The 21,626-nt window shown below is 44.8% G+C and overlaps 1 protein-coding gene across 2 annotated transcripts in view; it reads left to right on the top strand.

The window, feature by feature from the left end:
• Positions 1-21,626, top strand: part of UIMC1 (ubiquitin interaction motif containing 1) — an 814,141-nt gene that overhangs the window by 727,153 nt on the left and 65,362 nt on the right. For both annotated transcript variants that reach the window (XM_069651488.1, XM_069651487.1), the window contains one exon: positions 1,047-1,089. In XM_069651488.1, the coding sequence (XP_069507589.1) occupies positions 1,047-1,089 (43 nt within the window). The remainder of the gene's footprint in view (positions 1-1,046; positions 1,090-21,626) is intronic.

Here is a 21,626-nt window from a genome sequence, read left to right as displayed (position 1 = left end):
CCGGTACCCTGCATAGTCAAATTGCTTTATTAGCATCATGCATAGGGTGCGCTTGTAACCTGTAGCTTGGCACGCATCCTGGACCTAACATGTTCTAGACTTTATGAAATCTGCTAGGAAGTACTGTGAGGAGCACTTCTCCAAGCCTGCAGTACTGTGCTGCACATCTCAGTTCACAGAGCAGGAATCTTCCCCACCCATGAATAATGCAAGCTCCACTATCCTAAATTGTCTAAAGGATGTGCAAGCGTTAGAAGTGGAGATCAAATATATATTTATTTTAGTGTCGACCCTCACGGTGTTAATTCTGTAGTAAGGGCAGTCGGTAGTATGCCTTGCAATTGATGTAAACTGAATCGAGATAACTAAGCATACTCCCACACAGGTGCCATTCCCTTTACACTCTCATTATCCAACCTGTGTCGGACCCAGTGCACTCCTCTACTATGATCCATATTGTAGGCCTGGGAAACCTTTAGTTTTGTTACAGTGTAGTTAGATGCTGGTACTTGGAGTACATGAAGACACCATCTGACAAGTTCCTGGCTGCTTATTGATTAATGGGATAAATAGCAAGGTTAGTGACTGTATTATATCCTGGATTCATTTTGTGGGGCTTGCATAGTGTATTTTGGTCACTGGTGAAAGTGTTTTTTTTTCTGGGATTTATTGTATGGTGGTTAGACATTCTGCGCTGTTTTTGATAATGACGGGACTACTGTGTGGACATCCCCACCCGCTGGTTAGGGAGCAGGGAATTTAATGGGCTGTGGTTGGATTTGTGGGAGAAATTACGTTTTGACTGTCTCCAGTATGTGATCTCACTGATTCCCATGTGGCCTCTAAGTGTAATTATGCGATGGCAGTGTACTGAGTATGAAAACCTGCCGTAAATGTGTGCGAACGACAGAGTAGCTACTTAACACAGCGTGTGCAGCATTTATAAAGTGCACCATCTGCTATGCACATGGTATCAAAATGGTCTTTTCAGCAGTGTGCAGCTTGAGTGGTAACCATAGTTATTTTTTCATTTACCCCTGATTTAGATGCAGAGACAAGGACCAGTGTGCAAAGACTAGGTGCCGAGAGGTGAGTTGTTCTGACGTTCCTGCTGCACAAGGGCACATGCACAGAACCGTAACCTGCCATGGATCATAGTTAATTATCTTTCAGAGAAGCACAGATTCTTGATTGAACACTGAAAGCTGTGACCCGCCTGCTCTGCATAATCCATAACGTGCTGATTGGGAATCTCATTACCATCTGCTGGGAGTAGTAAAAGGGAGGGGATTGTGCTACTTTTCCGAAGCATAGCCACATGCCTTACATAGTAGCACAATCCTTTGTTCCCACAGCACAGAAAGTGGAGTGCCCACCTCTATCGTACCATGCATGGGTGCATTTACTTTAAGAGGCACAGTTTTTCTATTTTCACCATTTCGGCATTACCAAGAACAATTGGTGGGACAGAAATCTATTTTTTTAAAGCATCTCCTAAATTTGTGGGTAGTTTTTACTCCGGTGCAATGCGTGCAAACCTGGCCTTGTCAGTTCCATTGCACCTCAGTTCCTTGTTTTTCTACCTGCTGTACATTTTTGGAGTGGAACCCACTTTGCAGACTGACGTTTAATGCCCATTGTACCGGGTGACTCACACACTGGCATTGTCAGAGCTTTTCTTTTGTCCATGTGACCGCTGCTCATTCCAGCACAGATCAATGACCATCCATCTAGCAATTCCTTTTATGAGCTTCAACATATCAGATGCACTGTTGAAAGACTGTTCACACACTCCACAAATCCTGCTCTGCTTCCCTCGCTTGACAGTCAAAAGGTTCTCTTGGGTTTTAAAAGTTACTCAGAAATGCGCAGAAGGACAGATTATGGTAACTGCAAATTGCATATAAATTCACAGGCAGAAGGGTATTTACAATACAGTAGAAAATGCATAACACTAAGTAGATGCCTGTAAGGGGCAAAGCGTATGAGAAAGAAAGCAGAGCAGAGGACCGTTCGCACTCCCAAGCACGAGAGAAATTACCATTACAACCTATGGACTACGGAGAAGTCAAAGCGGGTAGGCTTGTTGGAATAGGCCGCCATGGTCTCCAAGAACTTCTCAGCACCTCCCCTTTTTTGACAAACCTGTAGCATCCTTGTCTGCTTATCCATGTTCCACATTCATACATTCAACATTTCCAGAATGGCTGGTGGACAGTCTTTGAATTTTAGGGACATGGTCTGTTGTGTTTCCCCTCGTCCTCAGAAGCTTCAGAGGCCGATGTGAATTTATCCAAGCTAATGGCCCATGTGGATGTTGTTTGCAAGACACCGCCACCTCCCAAGAGGGGTCTTCAGCTCAATCTTGAAGACGCACTGTAATTCTGAGTGTCAACCCAGTGTTGTCAATCCGTTTTTATTTCAAATCACATATAAATTCATAAAACATACATAACAGCAACATTATAACAGTAAAAAATAAAATGACCAGTTCAGTTCAAAATTCATTTAAATGCCATACCAAATATTTACAAGATTCCAGATCTTACCTGTCATATTTTCCTCCTTTCCAGATAAATCCATGCTCTACAACATGCTAGGCACTCACAGTCCTAATCGCATCATCTGCTTGTTCTTTCACTCAATGTGGGGGCACCATACACTGAGAGGTTAAAAACTTCTCATACAGAAGGTAGAACAAAATTAAGTGCATATTTATTTCTGGCAATGTTTGTCGCTAAAAGTAACCACAGCCCCTTTTAGTTATTGGCCTTGCTGGTCTTTGGCCAGCCCCTTTGTGCAACCATATTTAATTTTTCTCCTTCCTCCCCTTTTCTCTTGCTTTTTGTTCCTGCAGCTTGCAGGTGGAATGCCTGCCAACCTGCTGAAGCAGTTTTCTTGAGTAACCTGGAGCTTTTGCAATTTTTAAAGTCCTCACTTGGCAATACTTGCTAAGTTTAGTGGCTTGGGGATATCCAGTTCATTATTCTTTTTTGCCATTGGTGGTCCAGCTTCCGGAATACTCTGGTTGACTCCCCACATCTTCTGCGTTGAGCTATCCAGTCTGGAACTATTTTATGTCCATTTTACTGCCACATCTCGCTGTTTCCATCTAGCATCTTCCACTTGTCTGGTGTGTCCAGAGAGGTGTTGAGACTTCATCCCTCCACCAGTTCATCAGCTTAGAATATCCAAAGCTGCCTCCAGTTGTTGTCGATATCCTGGGATCGTTTGCTTTGGAACTGCTTTCATCCTTTGTTCATCGTACCACCGGAAGCTGCCCTCCTTGTTTTCCTTAGTCTTCCTAGCCAGATGTTCCATTCCTGGTTTGAAGGTAGACGTGGTAGGAAAAGCCTTTCTTTCCTGGGTTGCTGGGATCGTTGCTGGCGCAGGGTACAAGGCCCGAGAACTGAATCATGAAAACTGCACATGTAGAAAAGGGCTCTTTACTCAGTGGGTTGTTGCATGCTGCTGGAGCCGTTTCTTCGAATCTACCAACGTGAGTACCTACGTTTGGTTCCTGGGGTGTTCGATTATTCTAGATAATCACCCTCGGGTATCCCTCTGGTCCGGAGTAGAGATTCCTTAGATGCCAGTCTTTACCGACTTTCCCATAGAGTTCTATTTTGGGTCCTAATTTTAGGCTGCTTCTTCCTCTGGGGCTCTAGGTCCATCATTAAACTACTGGAACATTTCTTTGGGGTCTCCACTTACCTTCCCTGGGTTTCTCGTCGCAGAATCTGCACCTGTGAGCTTACCTCCACCAAAGCGGATGGCCATTTAACTCTCCCATTAATTCCAATGGAACTGTGAGCCTACTCTGAAACGCCTCTCAAATTGACTCTGGGGTACTTAGCTGCCACTGGACATTTTACCTGAGTCCATACGTTGTCCTGTGAGCTCTGGACCAAGAATCATACTTTCGGGGATTTACCTGTGATTTATTTTTTTTAAATCAAGTTTGAAAGTAATCCCCTTCATTTCTATTATGGAGAACATATTTTAAACAATGTGACTATATCTGGTAACACTGTGTATATTTTCCGCTGAAAGTCCTAAGGAAGGTTAATTGTTCTAAAATATTTTATTGGTTCTTGATAACTTTGCCTACGGTTTATAATGTTTATATAATGTTCTAGGACAAGGAGGCACAACTGTTCGCTGGAGGGGCAGAATGTACCATACAATTCTCATACAGTGTCTGAACTGTCCATGGGAATGAATGGGTGTTGGAGGCGTCGGTGTGAATAATTGAGTTAAAAAACATAGATTTCAAGCTGTACTTTTTAATTATTCGTGTTTTATTGTAACAAGTTACACGTTGCCTTTTAATGGCATTACCACTTTGATTTATTTGTATTGTAGACCTGAAATCATGTTTTTAAAAATAAATAAAAGTGCATTTATCATGCTGCAAAGACGAAAAGGCCATAGAGACTTCACACACCTGATATGACAGACTTAGTGACTGACTGACGGCCAGGCAACACTTCACCATTAAACTCATGTGACTTTCAGGGCTATAAATAATGTCCTGAAAGGCAGCATTCAGCACGTCTGTCCAAGGAGGTGTAAATGACTGTGGAGTACTGTTTCTTTCTTGCCGGTATAATTCTGTTTCCCTTTTTATCCCAGTGTCTTGCTGGTGACTCACAAGGTCTAGGTCCTTCCATAAAAACTAGGATTGAGTTGTGTCTTTGGGGCACTGCACATTATTGTGCAGGCCACTAGAGGGCTAACCGGCTTGCTAGGTTTTTTCGTTCCTGGTTCTACCCACTCGCTGTTATTTTATGTTGGGTGCTCACCTTTGGTAGAGGGCCCACATGTAGACATTGGGGTTATGGGAGCCCTTGTATAGACATTACTGTTTTTATAATATGCTTGGTATTTTTTTAATACTGTGTATTATTACTGGAATACGTATTTGACCTAATAGTTTTGGGTGCGTGGACTAATTGTACCATTGTGTCATCCTACTTCCCCTACCTGAGAGTTGAGTTGTCACTCTGACCACACCACCTATATTAAGAGAGGTTTGGCTTCCCTTTTTTGTCAGTTGTGTTTGCCATCCCCCTAGGGTTAGGGATTGTAACACCCTGAACAGAGGGTGGTACAAAAACTGCCTTTACACTAAGCCACGAGCTGCGAGAAAGCCCAAATAGGTATAAAAGACCTGGTATGGGCTCAGGATAGTTAGTCATCCTCAGAAGTCTGCTGTACCAGAAGCGGGGTTTCTCCACCAGCTAGTAGGCCGCCTTATGGGTTTTAGATGACCATACTGTTATTTCATACTCAGCAAAGAAAACAATTTTAGCTTCATGTTTTCATACTCCATAGGACTCCAGGCGTCCTAAATCCATTTAAGTTCTTGACAGGCTGAGCATGCAATCCAAAAATGGCTCTTTTTATGGTGTTATTTTGCACAGGCCTCTCAGCGCTGTACAACCACTAACCTTGCTCTTAAAATGGCAGTGTGGCAGAGCATTCTGCATACCTCCTGGAAGGGGATGTAACTGACACAAAGCTATAATTAGTCCACACAATTATCCATAGAAGATGGACTGCACTAGCATACTGGAAGTGTGCACTTTTATTATGTGAAACATAAATACCTGCATTGGTTGTAAAACACAATACATACTGTATTATAAAAACAGTTAGTCAGTAAAGACATTCCGCACCCCATACAAAACATATGCTTCCATATCTAAGGATAGACACACAACGTATAGTGACAAGGGGGGGGCGACTAGACATAATAGCATGTACTTAAAACAACTAGTAGACCAACACCACTCCTCTATTATACTGTAAGCCCACTATCCAGTGATAAGCACACAGCAGATAGAGACGGGGTGCGAAGAGACAGGAACCAGTCATTAAAATATAGTTACAAAGTTATCACAATATTTCTACCCCTCTGGGACACAGTCTTATGGAAACACAAATGCATACATTACAGCTAATCAAGGTTCCAGAGGTGGTGGGAAAAAAACAAATCCAAAACACAGCCAGAGGCCCCAAACAATCCAGATACACTTTAGCACAAAGTACCAATGCATTACACTTCAGGGAAAAAGAAATGCATTGTTACCAAAAATAGTACTCTGCACAAACAATTGAAGTTTAAATGAATAAAAACGTTTGCATTTCAAAATAAAAGCAACATTGTTGTAAATATTTTGCAACACCTTAGTAACTACTTGTAGGCAAGTATTAGGTTAGTCGTCAATTTACATTAACCAACAGTTAATACACGCATTCCAGTATACTAACTTACACAAAGGTAAGGATATAGTTTTACTCCTAAACTGAATTACACATGGGAAGCATCTCATTTATCTTACAGCAATATAGTGCACAAGTCATTAAGTTACTTAAATACTTGTGTGGATTTCACTTTGTTCTAAGTACTATGAAATCCCTACCACTGTTTTTTGTAAAGTCCCCTCGTGAGGGCTGTACAGCCATAACCTTGACATGGGGCAGAGCATCCACCAGAAAGACAGCCAAACCCTGTCTTAAAATGAGACGTGACGGAGTAGTCAGGCTTAACTCCCGTAAGGGGATGTAGGCTGACACAAAGGTATAATTAGCCAACACACTTATCCATAGAAAATACACCACACACTTTTATTATGTCACCCATATATACCTCTTTTAACAAAATTCCTTTCACTTCCCAAAACCACTCCTACCCTGCTTTTATATTTAAATCTGGGCCTGGGCCGCTTGAAATACATAATAATGCTTTGCCAAGTGGAATGTTGTCCCTTATCTTAATAATATGGAAGCATTACGTTTCTATAAAGAGGTCTTTGGGATTTGGCAAATTACACTGTTAGCCACAGTCGGAATGTGTTACCTCACATTAAAAAGCAGTTTACAAATTTAGTTTTAAGATACCTCTGGGATTTCTTCTTGGTCAGATATATTCTTATTTTATTTTTTTTTTATTTTTACATTTGTAAAGCGCACTGCAGCCCTGAGGCATAGAGGCGCTGATAAGTGGTACGTAAGAAGGCTTGATTAAGGGTTACAAAAAAGCCACCCCAGAGGAGTTCTTAGAATATACATACAGAGTTACAGATACATAGGTCCAGGGTAGCGAAACAAAAAACAGGCACATTATTTGAAGAGACTAGTCTTGATGGCCTTGCGAAAGGCAGTGTGAGAGTCGAGTCGTCTGATATGCGGTGGAAGGGTGTTCCAGAGGGTGGATGCCATGCTGGGAAAGCTTGTGCCACCAGCACGCACTCTGCGGGTTTTTGGCACAGTTAGTAAATTGGAATAGGCCACTCTGGAGGGCCTGGAAGCACAGGGTTTAGAAAATCTCTGGACGAGATATATAGGGGCCTGATCGTGAAGACATTTGTGCGTGAGGGCAAGGGTTTTGAACAGGATTCTTTCCTTGACTGGAAGCCAATGGACCTGACGCCTGAGGTCAGAGATGTGGTCCCTGCGTGATAGTCCAGTGGCGGCCCTTAGGGCATTGTTTTGGACTAGTTGGAGTTTAGCTAGGTTTTTTCCTGACGTCCCTATTAGAAGGGCGTTGCAATAGTCCACTCTTGAGCCAATGATTGCCCTGGCGATAGTTAGGCAATTCTGTTGGGAGAGGTATGGTCTTATTGCGTTGAGCAGTTTGGAGTAGTAGGCTGAGGAGGATGCAATGGCATTGACCTGCCTGTTCATGTTCAAGTTCGGGTCCAGGTAGACACCCAAGGTCTTGACTGTTTGGGAGACAGGGATAGGAATGTTATCTATGGTGAAGGAGTTGTATTGCTTGTCCAGCTTGCCCAGGGTGGACGGGGAGCCAATCAGCAGAAGCTCGGTTTTCTCGCTGTTGAGGCATAACCAGTTTTCTGCCATCCAGGATTGGATCGTGGTGCAAATGGAGTTGAGCGTGTTCAGGTCAGACAGGTAGTCCCCGGAGAGGGGGATAAGCACCTGAGTGTCATCAGCATAGTTCGTGTATGAGATGCCCAGGGCGTCAAGGATCTTGAACAGCGGCCTCGTGAAGAGGTTGTAGAGGGTATGGGTGATGCATGATCCCTGTGGGATGCCACGTTGGATGATGCTCGGGTCAGCGCAGGAAGAGTCGGAGAAGACCTTCATTGCTCTGTCCTGCAGGAAGGAGGTTATCCAGTTGCAGGCAGTCGGGGAGAAGTTGGCTGCGGTGGCAAGATGGTGGCAGAGGGTCTTGTGATCCACCAGATCGAATGCAGCTGATAGGTCCAAAAGGAGGAGTAGAGCAGGTTTGCCTGCATCTCTGAGGTATAATTTGTGAGTCAGCCTGTGAAATCCAGATTTGAAGAATGTGCAATGGCTGATTTCATTATGGACAAGGCAGGTGGGGTTCTGACGCTGAACTACCAAGTCTAGCTGAATGTGTGAATTATATCTTTCCTGGCTAGGGGATCTGCTTAAGAGAATGTTCTTTCTCAAGTTCAGGCTAAACATCCTTCCTATTGCATCCAACACAGCAAAACAGTCCTGACTTTCTCGAATAAATGTCCCTATTGTAAAACCTTTGAGGAAACCGAGAGGCATTTCTTGTTGATAAGCCCACTGTACCAAAAAGCGCAGAACAGATTAATCTTGTATTATATAACGCAGAATGGGAAATTAACCTCCCTTGACACATTGCCATTCTTTAAATCAGGCCTCGCCCCTTGTCCAACTTTGGCAGTTTCAAATTATTTGGACTCAGCATGGCACAACAGAATAAAGTTTGTAAATCTCTTTGATGAGGCAAGACCAACTATTCATCTATTCTGGTTTTATTTTTCCTCTTGATCATTTGCTTGTTTTTATTGTGATAAACATTATTGCTCCTATATCTAGGCCTTCGTCCCATTTGCCAGGTATCCCAAATCTAGGTGTTGTCACCTTATTGTTGTGTCTTCTATCTATGCCTTTCTCCCACGTGCCAGGTATCCCAAATCTAGGTCTTATCACATTCTCTTTTTCGTCCTCAATCTGGGCCTTTCTCCCACCTGCTAAGTATCCCAAAGATAGCTATCAACGCTTTTACAGTTGTGACCACAATTCTAGGCTTTCACCCACTTACCAGGCATCCCCAAGCTGAAGTACTGCTGCTGTGCCCCGGTTTGTGCCTCCCCACAATCCCTGGTAGCTAAGGTACAGGTGCCCTTTGAGTAATCGGTCTCTCCAACTCCGACACTTCCACCCACCACGAGTTTCGCATAACCCAGATCTCCCACCTAGCACAGCTCCCCAAATTTAGGTTGTCTCCCACCCCCTTGGCTGTGTCCCCATCCAACAGGCTAACCAGCCGCTCAGTGTCTAACCCCTAGGGGCCGTCCCTGCCCCGCTGCACGTGAACCACCAGGTCTTTACCACTTAAATGGTTAGCTAGCCACACAGTCCGTCCTCTGTCTACAACATCAACCAAAGGACCCCCAAGATAAACACCATTAAAAATAAACAGAGCAAGAAAGGAAATACCAGCAAACGACTGAACCGCAAGGGTTTACTAACCCTGGTTCCAAAGAACCCCCAAGATAAACACCAAAAACCACATCAGAGTCACAAAGGAAATAGCAGTAAATGACCGAACCGCAAGGGTCTACAACCCCTGGTTCAACAACCACAACCTCACCAACTGTAAGCAAGAACTAACTACAAACAGCAAAGACTGAAACCCAAGGACCAGGAAACGCACCAATCCAAAGAGGACACCCACTCAAAAGAATACATCCCACAACCCAAAACACTATGCTTCGACACAAAGACAAAGAAGCTGTAATGGACAACAAATAATAAGGAAACCCCAACCACGCAAGAAGGTGCCAACCAGCAAAATCCCACAACTCTGAAAAACTGGGTGAAGCACAGGCCAGATGGCCCGAGTACACATTCTCCACATACGACTTCCTTGTTGAGCAAAGACTGACCAGCAACAACAAACCAACAGGCCCTCATATAATTGGTTGGCACACTCATACATTTCTGGAATATGATTCTGATGCCTAGAGTTTGTAGTCTCTCGGTTAGGATGGAGTGGTTTATGGTATTGACTGCTGCCAAAAGTTTGAGCTGGATTAGGACAGGGCATCCACCTGAGTCAGTATGTCTGTTTAGATCGTCCAAGAAGGAAACTAAGCAGGTTTCTGTTCCTCGTAGTGGTCTGAAGCCTGATTGAACAGCGTCTAGCATCTTGTCGGGTTCTGAGATGAGGCATAGTTGTGAGTAAGCCTCCCAGTCAGCTAGTTTGGCTATAAAGTGGTTATTCGTGATTGGTCTGTAGTTGGTCGGGCCAAGAGGATCGAGGGGGGCATTTTTAAGGAGACGCTGCAGGCGAAGAGCGGATCTGGGAACCGCACCCATAAAGAGTTGTGTTGTATAAAAGAACTAGGAAGGGGCGTATACCAGGTATTTTGTGAGTCTGAGACCCACACCCAAGTTATTTTGAAAGGGGAATCCTATGGAAGACCATTCCCTTAAGATTCAAATTGTATTGAATGTGGAAAAGGCCTGGGGAAGGGAGTCATTTTCCCTGGAGACAATTTCAACACAAGAGGGAGGGAGTTATCCTCTTGAACTATCAAGAACTTGGTTATTATTTGAACCATTGTTTTGATGGGGAGAAGAGAATCCTGGGGAAGGGAGTTATACCTTTTGTTGAACATGTTGTGCACTTTTTAATCAAAAGACAATTCCCTTAACACCTTAGTTTTATAATGTGAGGGCTAGGATAGGATTTCAGACACAGGAAATGTTTGCTTTGGACATCTTAACAATTGGCAGACACTTGGTTTTCGTTGAGGTAGGGAAATACCTCCTAGATTAGGGACAGAGAGTCATTTTCCAACCCCATTATCATTTCAATAAAAGTCCATAACAACCACTATGAGTCCTCTATGTACGCGTCTCATTCCTGACTCCTCACACATGGTAACTATGTAGCCTGTAGTCACCAACAGGTAACCCCTATGCACTCTTGTGGGGTCTAATAGACCACCTAATATTCAGAAATTGCTGACAAAACAATTTCTACGAAGTATAAAGTAAGAGATATAGAATAACTTATGGTAGTAAAATTTGTCACGCTACACAGACACAAACACTGTACAACGGTACTCCTTACAGCGTCAAAATCAAATATAATTCAAATTCAAAATATGATGTAAATGCAAAAAATACATGCATAAAAATAATACTTTCAACAGTGATTGGGACAGCTCACCATTTGCAGCTTTCAATCAAGATCAGGTTTTCACAATTTCTTTTCGAAGCATTCTTTGCAGATTATTAGGCATCTACAACTTCAAAGTTCCTTTAGTTAAAGACCAAATTCTTAACACGTATTGGTTTAAGTCTGAGTTCCAACATTGAATTCGTGGCCTACGCGTTTCTGATGTCAAATCCTTCATAAGGGCCTGTTCAACACTGACGTATCATTCTAACCATTTCTAAATTCATCTGTAATTCTGGAATTAAATATGGGTAATCACTGTTATATTCTGTTCTGACTTCTGTATTTCCAAGTTCCAATTAAAAAATCTGTTGCAAAATGACTAACCTTCAATTCTGCTTTCTTCAAAAATGCAGCATCATACAATTCTGGAATCTTTAGATTCTTCACTTGTGTGTCTGATACGGCCTACATAAAACAATAATTTTCATCACTCTCAAGAATTAACCCACAAACTTCCCATTTCCACCTTGAACTTTGTGTGAAAATATGTATACCTGAGTCTAATTGTAGCAATGTCGGGCCTTAGAAGTGTCTTTGTCCACCAATAGCAGAACCACCTATAGAACAATAAATGGTTGCGTTTTCGATCTATGCGACACCAGTCACTTTCTTTTATTCCGTAAACTCGAATTATCAAAAAATCTATTGTTTCGAGTTTTGGCGAAGTTGCACTCTAAACCAAATAGAAGCTCACCCCCCTAAATGTAATGATAATGTGCTTACAATGTAATAGATGTTGCGCATTGACAGCTACGTTTCCATACGCGTTCACATAAGTAAAGCCGTGACATATTCAGCACTTGGAGCAGCCTCCCTCTTGTGCTTGCTTACCTTCCTGATGGGTTGTACCAAGGCTCCTCGGCGTGCAGACAGGGAGCGGTCAAGCTGTCTCCTCCTGCAACGCTGCGTAATATACAAAGAGGTTGACAAGGACACCATGTGTATGCACACAAATGCCCATGTCCCTGTGTAACCTCCATCTTACTTGGAGAATGTTGCCCATTCTCCTCTACGCTCGTTCCATAAGCATAAAGTGTTGCAGACTATTAAGATTGCGAACAGATAGAGATCAAATGTAAGGGGAAGTAAAATACTGTCCTTGCGTCCCCATCGTTCGCAGAAAAATGTGTATTATACGGGCGCCACAAGCCACTATTTGAATCTAGAAATATTATGATACCACTCGGACTTGCGTAGTATTTGGCATTTACTCATGAAACCTCTACAACATGCTGCTCGTCTACCCACAAAAGTGGTCCATGGGACATGTTGAGTGCAAACCCCCAGCCTACTCCTGCTGGATGTGAGAACTCTATATGTGTAAACTACTTGGATATGTCGCCTATGCGGCATGTGTTTCTCCCTCGCATCGGGACACCTTCTTTCAAATATATGTTCGCAAACTAGTCATCATGGGCTGTTCTATTAGGAAATCTTCAAACAATTTCTTTCACATAAGATATTTTTACACAAAATTTTACACAATATGTTAGACTATGTGACCCTTCTGTCCCATCCTAGCGGCTCACAGTCTTAATAGTCTTGGAGTCCTAAAATTATTGTGCATTCGAGTATTATGTAAAGTATGCATGTTCCAAACCCTTTGTTTAATTGGAGTAATCATTTGAGGTCAGAGTGGTATCATAATATTTTTAGATTCAAATAGTGCCTAGTGGCGCCCGTACAATACACATTTTTCTGCAACACTTCATGCTTATGGAACGACCGTAGAGGAGAATGGGCAACATTCCCCAAGTAAGATGGAGGTTACACAGGGCCATGGGCATTCGTGTGGGGAAGTGTAATGGAAGTTAGGTGTGTAATAATACATAATTGCCTGTCCATGGTGTTGGGACATGTCGGGTATATGGCTCTGGTGTTAGTCCGTTGTTTCTCACGGTGAACTGTCCGTGAGAAAGTGTTTGTGTCGAAAAAGGGGGTGGGGCTTGAATTCCTAGATATCCTACCCGGTTGGATGTGGAAAGGGTGTTATTGGGAAGGGTATACCATGTCTCACCATCCGGGTTGAATTGCTAGTTATCCTACCCAGTAGGATGAGGAAAGGGTGTTATTGGGAAGGGTATATCATGTCTCACCATCCGGTGACCCACTCCCTGAAGACCCCCCATCCAGGTGATCCTCCCGCACTAGTCCACCCCCAGGAACTGGATCCAAAAGTGATGGCAGTGTCCTGGCCACCTGGATGACAGCTCCCCGTGGACTAGCGGGAGAGACACCTTCTGTTTTCTCACAATGAATATGCAGAACTATAATATATGTAATATTACGAACAATCGGAAGCATCTAAATAAGCAGAAAGAGTTGTATTGCAGAACAGAAGAACTCCCATTTACTATGTGTAAAGTGTAATGTGTAATGTTAAAAACTACCACGAGTATACAAAAGACTAATGTTCCAAGCAGAAGCATATGACTCCGCAGAAGAATAGTAATGTGTAATATCATGAACCATCTTAGCTGACAAATAAGCATAATATTTGTTATGGCGAACAAAACTCGCATAGTGACAAGCATAGGAATAACCTAACACTCATGTTACAAGCAGAAACATATGAATAAGCAGAGCAAAGATAATGGGCCTCATTACAAATGTGGTGGACCGTAAACAAGGGTGCTGGTAAGCCTACCGGCACCCTTGTTTCCGGACCGTTACACTACGAGTCTTCCTGCTGGGGCCGTTGCGCCCGACAAGTCTGACCTGCCGGCCGCAGCAGCCCCTTTAGGCAGGCTTGTCACGGAGGCACCATTAGCAACGGTGACAGTGCTTCCGTCTCCCCACTCTCATGGAGTCCAATAGAGTACCACAAGCCTATGGATAAGCAGAAAACTTGTAATGTGTAATATTACGAGAAAGCAGAAGCATACAAAAATGCTATCTCAGTAACATGGGCAAATGAAAAAGAAGAAAATAGTAATATGTAACATAGGTAGAATCATACAAATAAGCAAAACACTCATGGATGAACATGCACAGGTTACCAACAAAGGGTTATTGCCTTTACCCCGGCATCTGACCTCCTTGGCACAGTGCCTCATTTCACTTATGCCGGTTTTTCCCTATCCTAGTCACAGTCCTTAATTTCCCCTGCATCTCTCATCCTAGTCACAGTCGTCTCTAGCCCACAACCATCATCCTTGTCACAACCACTCATTAATCACTCAACCTTTCTACTCATCAATGTCCGTCATTACCATTACTGTGGGCTTTCTCGTCCTGGTCCCTCATTACTGCATGCATTCTTATCCTGGTCCCTCTATCACACTGTCACGATGCCCGCTCCTGGGGAGCCGGCTCAGGCCCTGCGTCCCCGAAAGCGGACATCAAGTCCCCCGGGAAGGTCCCAGCAACCCCTTATAGGGGCCCTTTGGACAGCGTCCTGGCGCCAATGGCGCACCAGGCTCATAGAAAACGTTAGTCCTCGCTCCATAGGCGCCAGGCTCATTATGAAAGTGTTTGGGTGCACTTACCTGATGCAGACCATGCTGCAGAACCCCGGCCTCCTTGAGGCCTGAAAGGAACTACTTTACCTGTGGGACTCATTTACCACCCGGGCGTGGTCGGGGAAGAATACATACCTGATTGGAGGAAGGACACATTCTAGGAACTTCTTCCAAGGCTATTTAAACCACACCCGATCAGCCACACGTGCTTTGCGTTGTTCTGCATCTAGCAGCTGGACGCTCACCGTGTCTGCTCCTGCATCCTGACTTCTGCCACGCCTGCCAGCATCCTGATTCACCTGCAAAGGAAGGGAACAAGAGAACAGAAGAAGGAAAAGGCCTTAACTGCTAAATCTGCATCCCGGAGACATTTCGCCGACGATCCTGAAAAGGAAGACATTTATTTTTAAAAGCACATCACATCGATCGCTGCAGCGCCTCATTCTACTCATCTTACAGGGCGCTTCCATGTTCTGCAGCGACCATCTGGATTCACAGTCGCGTCCCAGCGCCTAGGGAGAAAAAGACAATAACGAAGGTGAGAGAAAGAAGGGAAAAGGGAAGCTAAATCTCCATGTTAAGACTTACCTGCTGGGTCATTCCCTTTTCGTTTCGGGTCTGCGCCGCATCCAGGCATTTTCGGACCCCGGCCCCTAAGGGGAAAAAGACATCAGCGTTAATGAGCGAATGAAAAGACATTACCAAGACGCTCATTAAAGACTTACCTGATTTCCACAAGGATTTCACCTCTCATCTCGGGTCGGTGCCTGTTCCCCGGCATTCCGTACCCCGGCCCCTATGGGGAAAAAGACACTAGCATTAGAACATTAATGCATGGACCAAGGGGAACCACTTATCAAAAACTTACCTGGAAGCCAAGCAAGTTTGGTTCTCACCAATCCGAAAATCCAGTGAAGTAACTGGATACCAACGCGCCCCTGCATCAGAAGCTGGATGGAGAGCTAGTCCTTCCAGACCCTAAGAAGGATACTTCTGCGAGTCAGACAAGCCAGATTTGGGGCCCGGTCCAGTCCGTCTCCCGACCCCTGCGCATCACCTTAGACGAGGTCACAACAGCGCGAACCAGGCCAGCGCCTCCGTGGGAGTCAGGTGAGCGTTACAGAACGCAAAGACTTCCTACAAATTCCCACCCAGGCGCTATGGAAACTTCTGAGACTGATCAGTTGGCCCAATTACTGGGGGAATTACGGGCCGAAGTACATGCCGCTCGTCAAGAGACTAATGCCCTCAAGAGGGAGTTAATAATATCAAAGGAAAGAACTGATGACCTGGCCAGACAGCTTTTGCAAAGTCAAGCTGGGCAAACTCCTCTACCCGGTTCCGGAGGGAACCCCGCTCCTGTGGTTCCCAGTAACCCTGTGCATATTAATCTACCTGGAAACATGCCGCTGGCCCCACCCGAACGCTTTGCTGGGGACCCCAAACGATTCGCCGTATTCATGAATCAGTGTCGTTTGCACTTCCTATGCAGGCCTGGGGCCTTCCCTAATGATCAGACCAAAGTAGCCTTTGTATTATCATATCTCAGCGGCTGCGCTGCCGATTGGTCAGTTCCACTAGTTACTCAGGATGACCCGATTCTCCATGATTTTCAAGGATTTCAAGCAAGCATGGAAAGGCTATTTGCTCGACACTCTCAGGGGCAGGCTCTGGATGATGAACTTCTATCCCTGCAATCAGGATCTCCTATCCTACATTGCAACCTTTAATAGACTAATTGTAGAAACTGGGTGGCCAGAGGATAAGAGAATCACGTTATTTTATCGAGGTTTACGTGGAGAACTTAAAGATGTCCTGGCCCAAGTTGTAAATCCGCCCCGAGAATGCACAGAATATATAGACTTTGTGGTCCAATTGGATCACAGACTCCAGAACAGAAAAGCAGATCGGTCCAGGTTTGAGACCCGGGTGTTGGTCAAGACCCACGCTAACCCCAAGGGAGTTGATGTCTCAGAGCCTATGCAAATTGGTGGGGTTAAAGGACCTTTAACTCAAAAGGAACGTGAAAGGAGGCGGCAATTAAAGTTATGTCTTTATTGTGGGAACTCTGGACACTTTCTACGAGATTGCCCGGCAAAACTGCCCCAAAAGGCTGTAGGGGCCGCTGATAAAAACCTTGAAGACTCTGTTTCGGGAAACGACTCAGCCCGACAAGCGTAGGGGTCCGCTTGCCGAGCTTGAAAACTAACTCTCAGACCTTGCATTTCATAGTGCCAATGGTTCTCGTAGATCCAGAACCGCCTAAGCAGTTGCATGCAATAAAGGCATACATCGATAGCGGGGCTATTGGAAATTATGTGGACCGTGAGTTGGTCTCCAGGATTAACCTCCCTCTCCGTCCTAAAACCAGCAAAGACGTCATCACCACAGTAGATGGAACTGAAATTGCCTCTGGACCGGTAACACATTCCACTACTGAGGTGACTCTTATTGGTCCCGACGGCCATCGGGAGGCAGTTGTGTTTGATGTAATCAAGGCCCCACAGTTTCAGGTTATTCTTGGAATTCCTTGGTTAGAGACACATAATCCTCGAATTGATTGGCGAGCTAAGAGAATAACCTTTCCGGATTGTGCACAAACCTGTTATCCAGAAAACCTGAAGATTAATCTAGCATCTGTAACCTCTGCCTCCATGCAATTGCCTCCGGAATACCAAGACTTTCAGGACGTCTTCCAAAAGGAACAGGCCAACACGTTACCTCCTCATCGATCGTACGATTGCCAAATCGATCTGGTGCCCGGTGCACAACCCCCTTGTAGCAGGATTTATGCCCTTACCGAACCTGAGAACCTGCATCTGAGACAATATTTGGATCAGTACCTCGCCAATGGTTTTATTCGCCCGTCAAAGTCCCCGGCATCCTCGGCTTTGTTCTTCGTGCCTAAAAAGGAAGGCGACCTCAGAACTTGTATCGATTACCGCGCATTGAATCAGATAACGGTTAAAAACCGTTATCCTCTGCCTCTGATCCCTGAACTCCTTGACCAGGTAAAGGACGCTTGCATATACACCAAGTTAGACCTCCGGGGGGCATATCATCTGGTGCGAGTAAAAGAAGGCGACGAATGGAAAACGGCCTTCCGTACTAAGTATGGATTATTCGAATACCAGGTAATGCCCTTCGGGTTGTGCAATGCGCCTGCTGCCTTCCAATTCTTCATGAATGATGTCCTTCGGGAACTCATCGATGTTTGTGTTGTCGTCTATATCGATGACATTCTAGTGTACTCTTCTTCGGAATCTGATCACAGAAAACACGTTAGGGCAGTTCTGGAAAAACTGCGCCAACACAAACTATTTGCTAAACTGGAGAAATGTGTTTTCCATACCACAGAAGTTGAGTTTCTCTGCTTCATCCTGACACCCAAAGGAGTCCGAATGGACTCAAGCAAAGTGGATGCCATGCTCAAATGGCCATCAGCTAGCTCTGTAAAAGGGGTTCAAAGCATGCTCGGCTTTGCCAATTTCTATCGCAGGTTTATCCCGGAATTTCCACGCGTAGTACAACCCATTACTGCACTCTTGAGGAAAAATAAACGTTTTGAATGGTCTGAAGAAGCCGAGCAGGCCTTCCAGGATTTAAAAGCTAAGTTTACCTCCGCACCTATATTGAAACACCCACGTCCAGATCTCCTGTATGTCGTTGAAACTGACGCATCCAGCCTAGCCATGGGAGAAGTTCTGTCTCAAAGAGATCCCGAAACCAACCAACTGCATCCCGTAGCATTTTGGTCCAGAAAATTCTCGGCACCAGAGATTAATTATGCAATCACTGACAAAGAACTGTTAGCCATAAAGTCCGCTTTTAAAGCCTGGCGGAATTACCTGCTTGGCGCTCGACATACCATCACAGCGATCACTGATCACCGGAATTTACAGTATTTGAAAACCGCCAAGGCTCAGTCATCATGGCAGCTCCGATGGGCTTTGTTTTTCGCTGAATTTGATTTTGTGATTACCTATCGACCTGGCTGCAAGAACGGCAAAGCAGACGCCTTATCCCGAATTGGAATGGGAGAACCTGATACAAACTCAGAACCAGTACCAATAATTCCCGAACAGAGAATTCTAGGCATGACTTCGTTACAGACGCTTGAAGACATTCAAGTCAGAGTGAAACAACTCCTGGACCCTACATTCCTACAAGATTGGATACAAAAGGGATCAGACTTTACCATAGATAATGGTTTACCTTATTACCAAGGACGCTTATTCCTGCCACACAAGGATTTACACAAACTAGTTATTTCCGGTTATCATGATACATTAATAGAGGGACACCCCGGTATTGCCAAGACAATGGAAAAGGTGAAACGACAATTCTGGTGGCCCTTTTGGCGAAAAGATGTTAAATCTTTTGTGATGTCCTGTGGTGTTTGCGCCCAAAATAAAGGTCAAAAGAAAAGACCAGCTGGTCTCCTCCAACCTCTAGACGTACCGCCAGCACCCTGGCACACCTTATCAATGGATTTTATTACGGACCTGCCTCCTTGTTCGGGATACAATACCCTTCTGGTAATTGTGGATTTGTTTTCCAAAATGGCCCACTTCATTCCTTTGAAAGGTTTACCTTCAGCTTCTGTCCTAGCCAAAGAATTCCTCGAAAATATTGTTCGGCTACATGGATTCCCATCTATACTAATCTCTGACCGGGGAAGCCAATTCATTTCCCACTTCTGCCGCAAATGTTGTCAAATGGCACAAATCGACGTAAGATTATCGACCAGTCACCACCCTCAGACCAATGGTCAGACTGAGAGGACAAATCAGACCCTTGAGCAGTACTTACGGTGTATGTTACAGCAATCTGAAAGCAACTGGAAAGACATTCTTTGGATAGCCGAATACGCATATAATAATTCGGTACACTCTGCAACTGGCCATAGTCCTTTTTATACCTTGTTTGGACATCACCCTCGAACCTCAAGCCTCGACTCACCTCAGAACCTCGGAGTGCCCGCAGTTGAACATCTGCATTCTACCATTACCCGAGCCTTCAAAGAGGCAACCACACATTTACAACAAGCCAAGAGAAAATACAAGGAGAATGCTGACCTACATCGGAGTGAAGCACCTCCGTATCAGATTGGGGATCAAGTGTGGTTAGCTACCAGACATTTACCGCTCAAAGGGCCCCGAACTTTTAACCCAAAATATCTGAGACCTTATTCTATTACGGCAATAATTAACCCAGTAGCGGTTAAACTTGATTTACCAGCTAATATGCGAATTCACCCTGTTTTTCATGTGTCACTTCTGAAACCAGTGGTACCCGGAACCCGACTACTCAAACCTCCAGAACCTATTCAAATAGATGGGGAACCCGAATTCGAAGTGAGGAACATTTTAGATTCAAAAATGTTTAGGTCAAAGCTTTTGTACCTAATTGATTGGAAGGGGTACGGACCTCAGGAGAGGTCGTGGGAACCCAGTGACCATGTGCATGCACCTCGATTAGTCAGGAAATTCCACCGACTCTTCCCAGACAAACCAAAACCCCCGGAGGGAACAACCTTGGGAGGGGCCTTGGGGGGGGGGGGGGGAGTGCTGTCACGATGCCCGCTCCTGGGGAGCCGTCTCAGGCCCTGCGTCCCCGAAAGCGGACATCAAGTCCCCGGGGAAGGTCCCAGCAACCCCTTATAGGGGCCCTTTGGACAGCGTCCTGGCGCCAATGGCACCAGGCTCATAGAAAACGTCAGTCCTGGCGCCATAGGCGCCAGACTCATTATGAAAGTGTTTGGGTGCACTTACCTGATGCAGACCATGCTGCAGAAACCCGGCCTCCTTGAGGCCTGAAAGGAACTACTTTACCTGTGGGACTCATTTACCACCCGGGCGTGGTCGGGGAAGGATACATACCTGATTGGAGGAAGGACACATTCTAGGAACTTCTTCCAAGGCTATTTAAACCACACCCGATCAGCCACACGTGCTTCGCGTTGTTCTGCATCTAGCAGCTGGACGCTCACTGTGTCTGCTCCTGCATCCTGACTTCTGCCACGCCTGCCAGCATCCTGAATCACCTGCAAAGGAAGGGAACAAGAGAACAGAAGAAGGAAAAGGCCTTACCTGCTAAATCTGCATCCCGGAGACATTTCGCCGACGATCCTGAAAAGGAAGACATTTATTTTTTAAAGCACATCACATCGATCGCTGCAGTGCCTCATTCTACTCATCTTACATGATGAGGGCGCTTCCATGTTCTGCAGCGACCATCTAGATTCACAGTCGCGCCCCAGCGCCTAGGGAGAAAAAGACAATAACGAAGTTGAGAGAATTTGATTTTTGGCATGTACACTTTACTATTGTTAGGTTCTGGACCAGGCGGACCATGCTTCTGAGCATATGGCCCTTTGGATATCCTGCATGCAATCGATGGGGATGCAGAATAACTCTGACACCAAATAATTGAACCAACTCAGGAAGATGGCAAAGGTTGCTGTTTTATTAACAATTATCTAAAACAGGGACTTACAATGGACATCAACGGACGTTGGCTTGAGCTCTATGAATTTCACATAAAAACCACTTTATATACAAAAAATACATCGGACATGACGTCATAATATGTGGCAAATAAGAAAAACCTACGACGGATTGTGATATGTTCAAGAGGAACATCTTTCTATAAGGGGTGGGATTGTGATTGGTTATCTACTCTCAGGTGGATAACTTATGCCTACCTCTAAAACATGTCTTCCACTCTATTAAGTACACGGTATATCATTGGTTTTCAAACTATAAAGCCCTTCATTATACAGCCCTCTACGATTGGTTGGCGCTCGTGCCGTGTCTGGAACATTTGGCTCACTTAGCAGCACGTAAACTCAGACCCAGGTGCCAGGAGGTGAACTTGACTTTACCTCCCCACACAATTAGCCCAACATCTATCATCACCCTTGCCTTCTGCCATGAAAATTG

Source organism: Ambystoma mexicanum, chromosome 3p (assembly GCF_040938575.1).
Source record: "Ambystoma mexicanum isolate Mex_15411 chromosome 3p, UKY_AmexF1_1, whole genome shotgun sequence".
Taxonomy (NCBI): domain Eukaryota; kingdom Metazoa; phylum Chordata; class Amphibia; order Caudata; family Ambystomatidae; genus Ambystoma; species Ambystoma mexicanum.
Note: the sequence above shows the minus strand (reverse complement) of the source record. Positions and strands in the feature narration are given on the sequence as shown.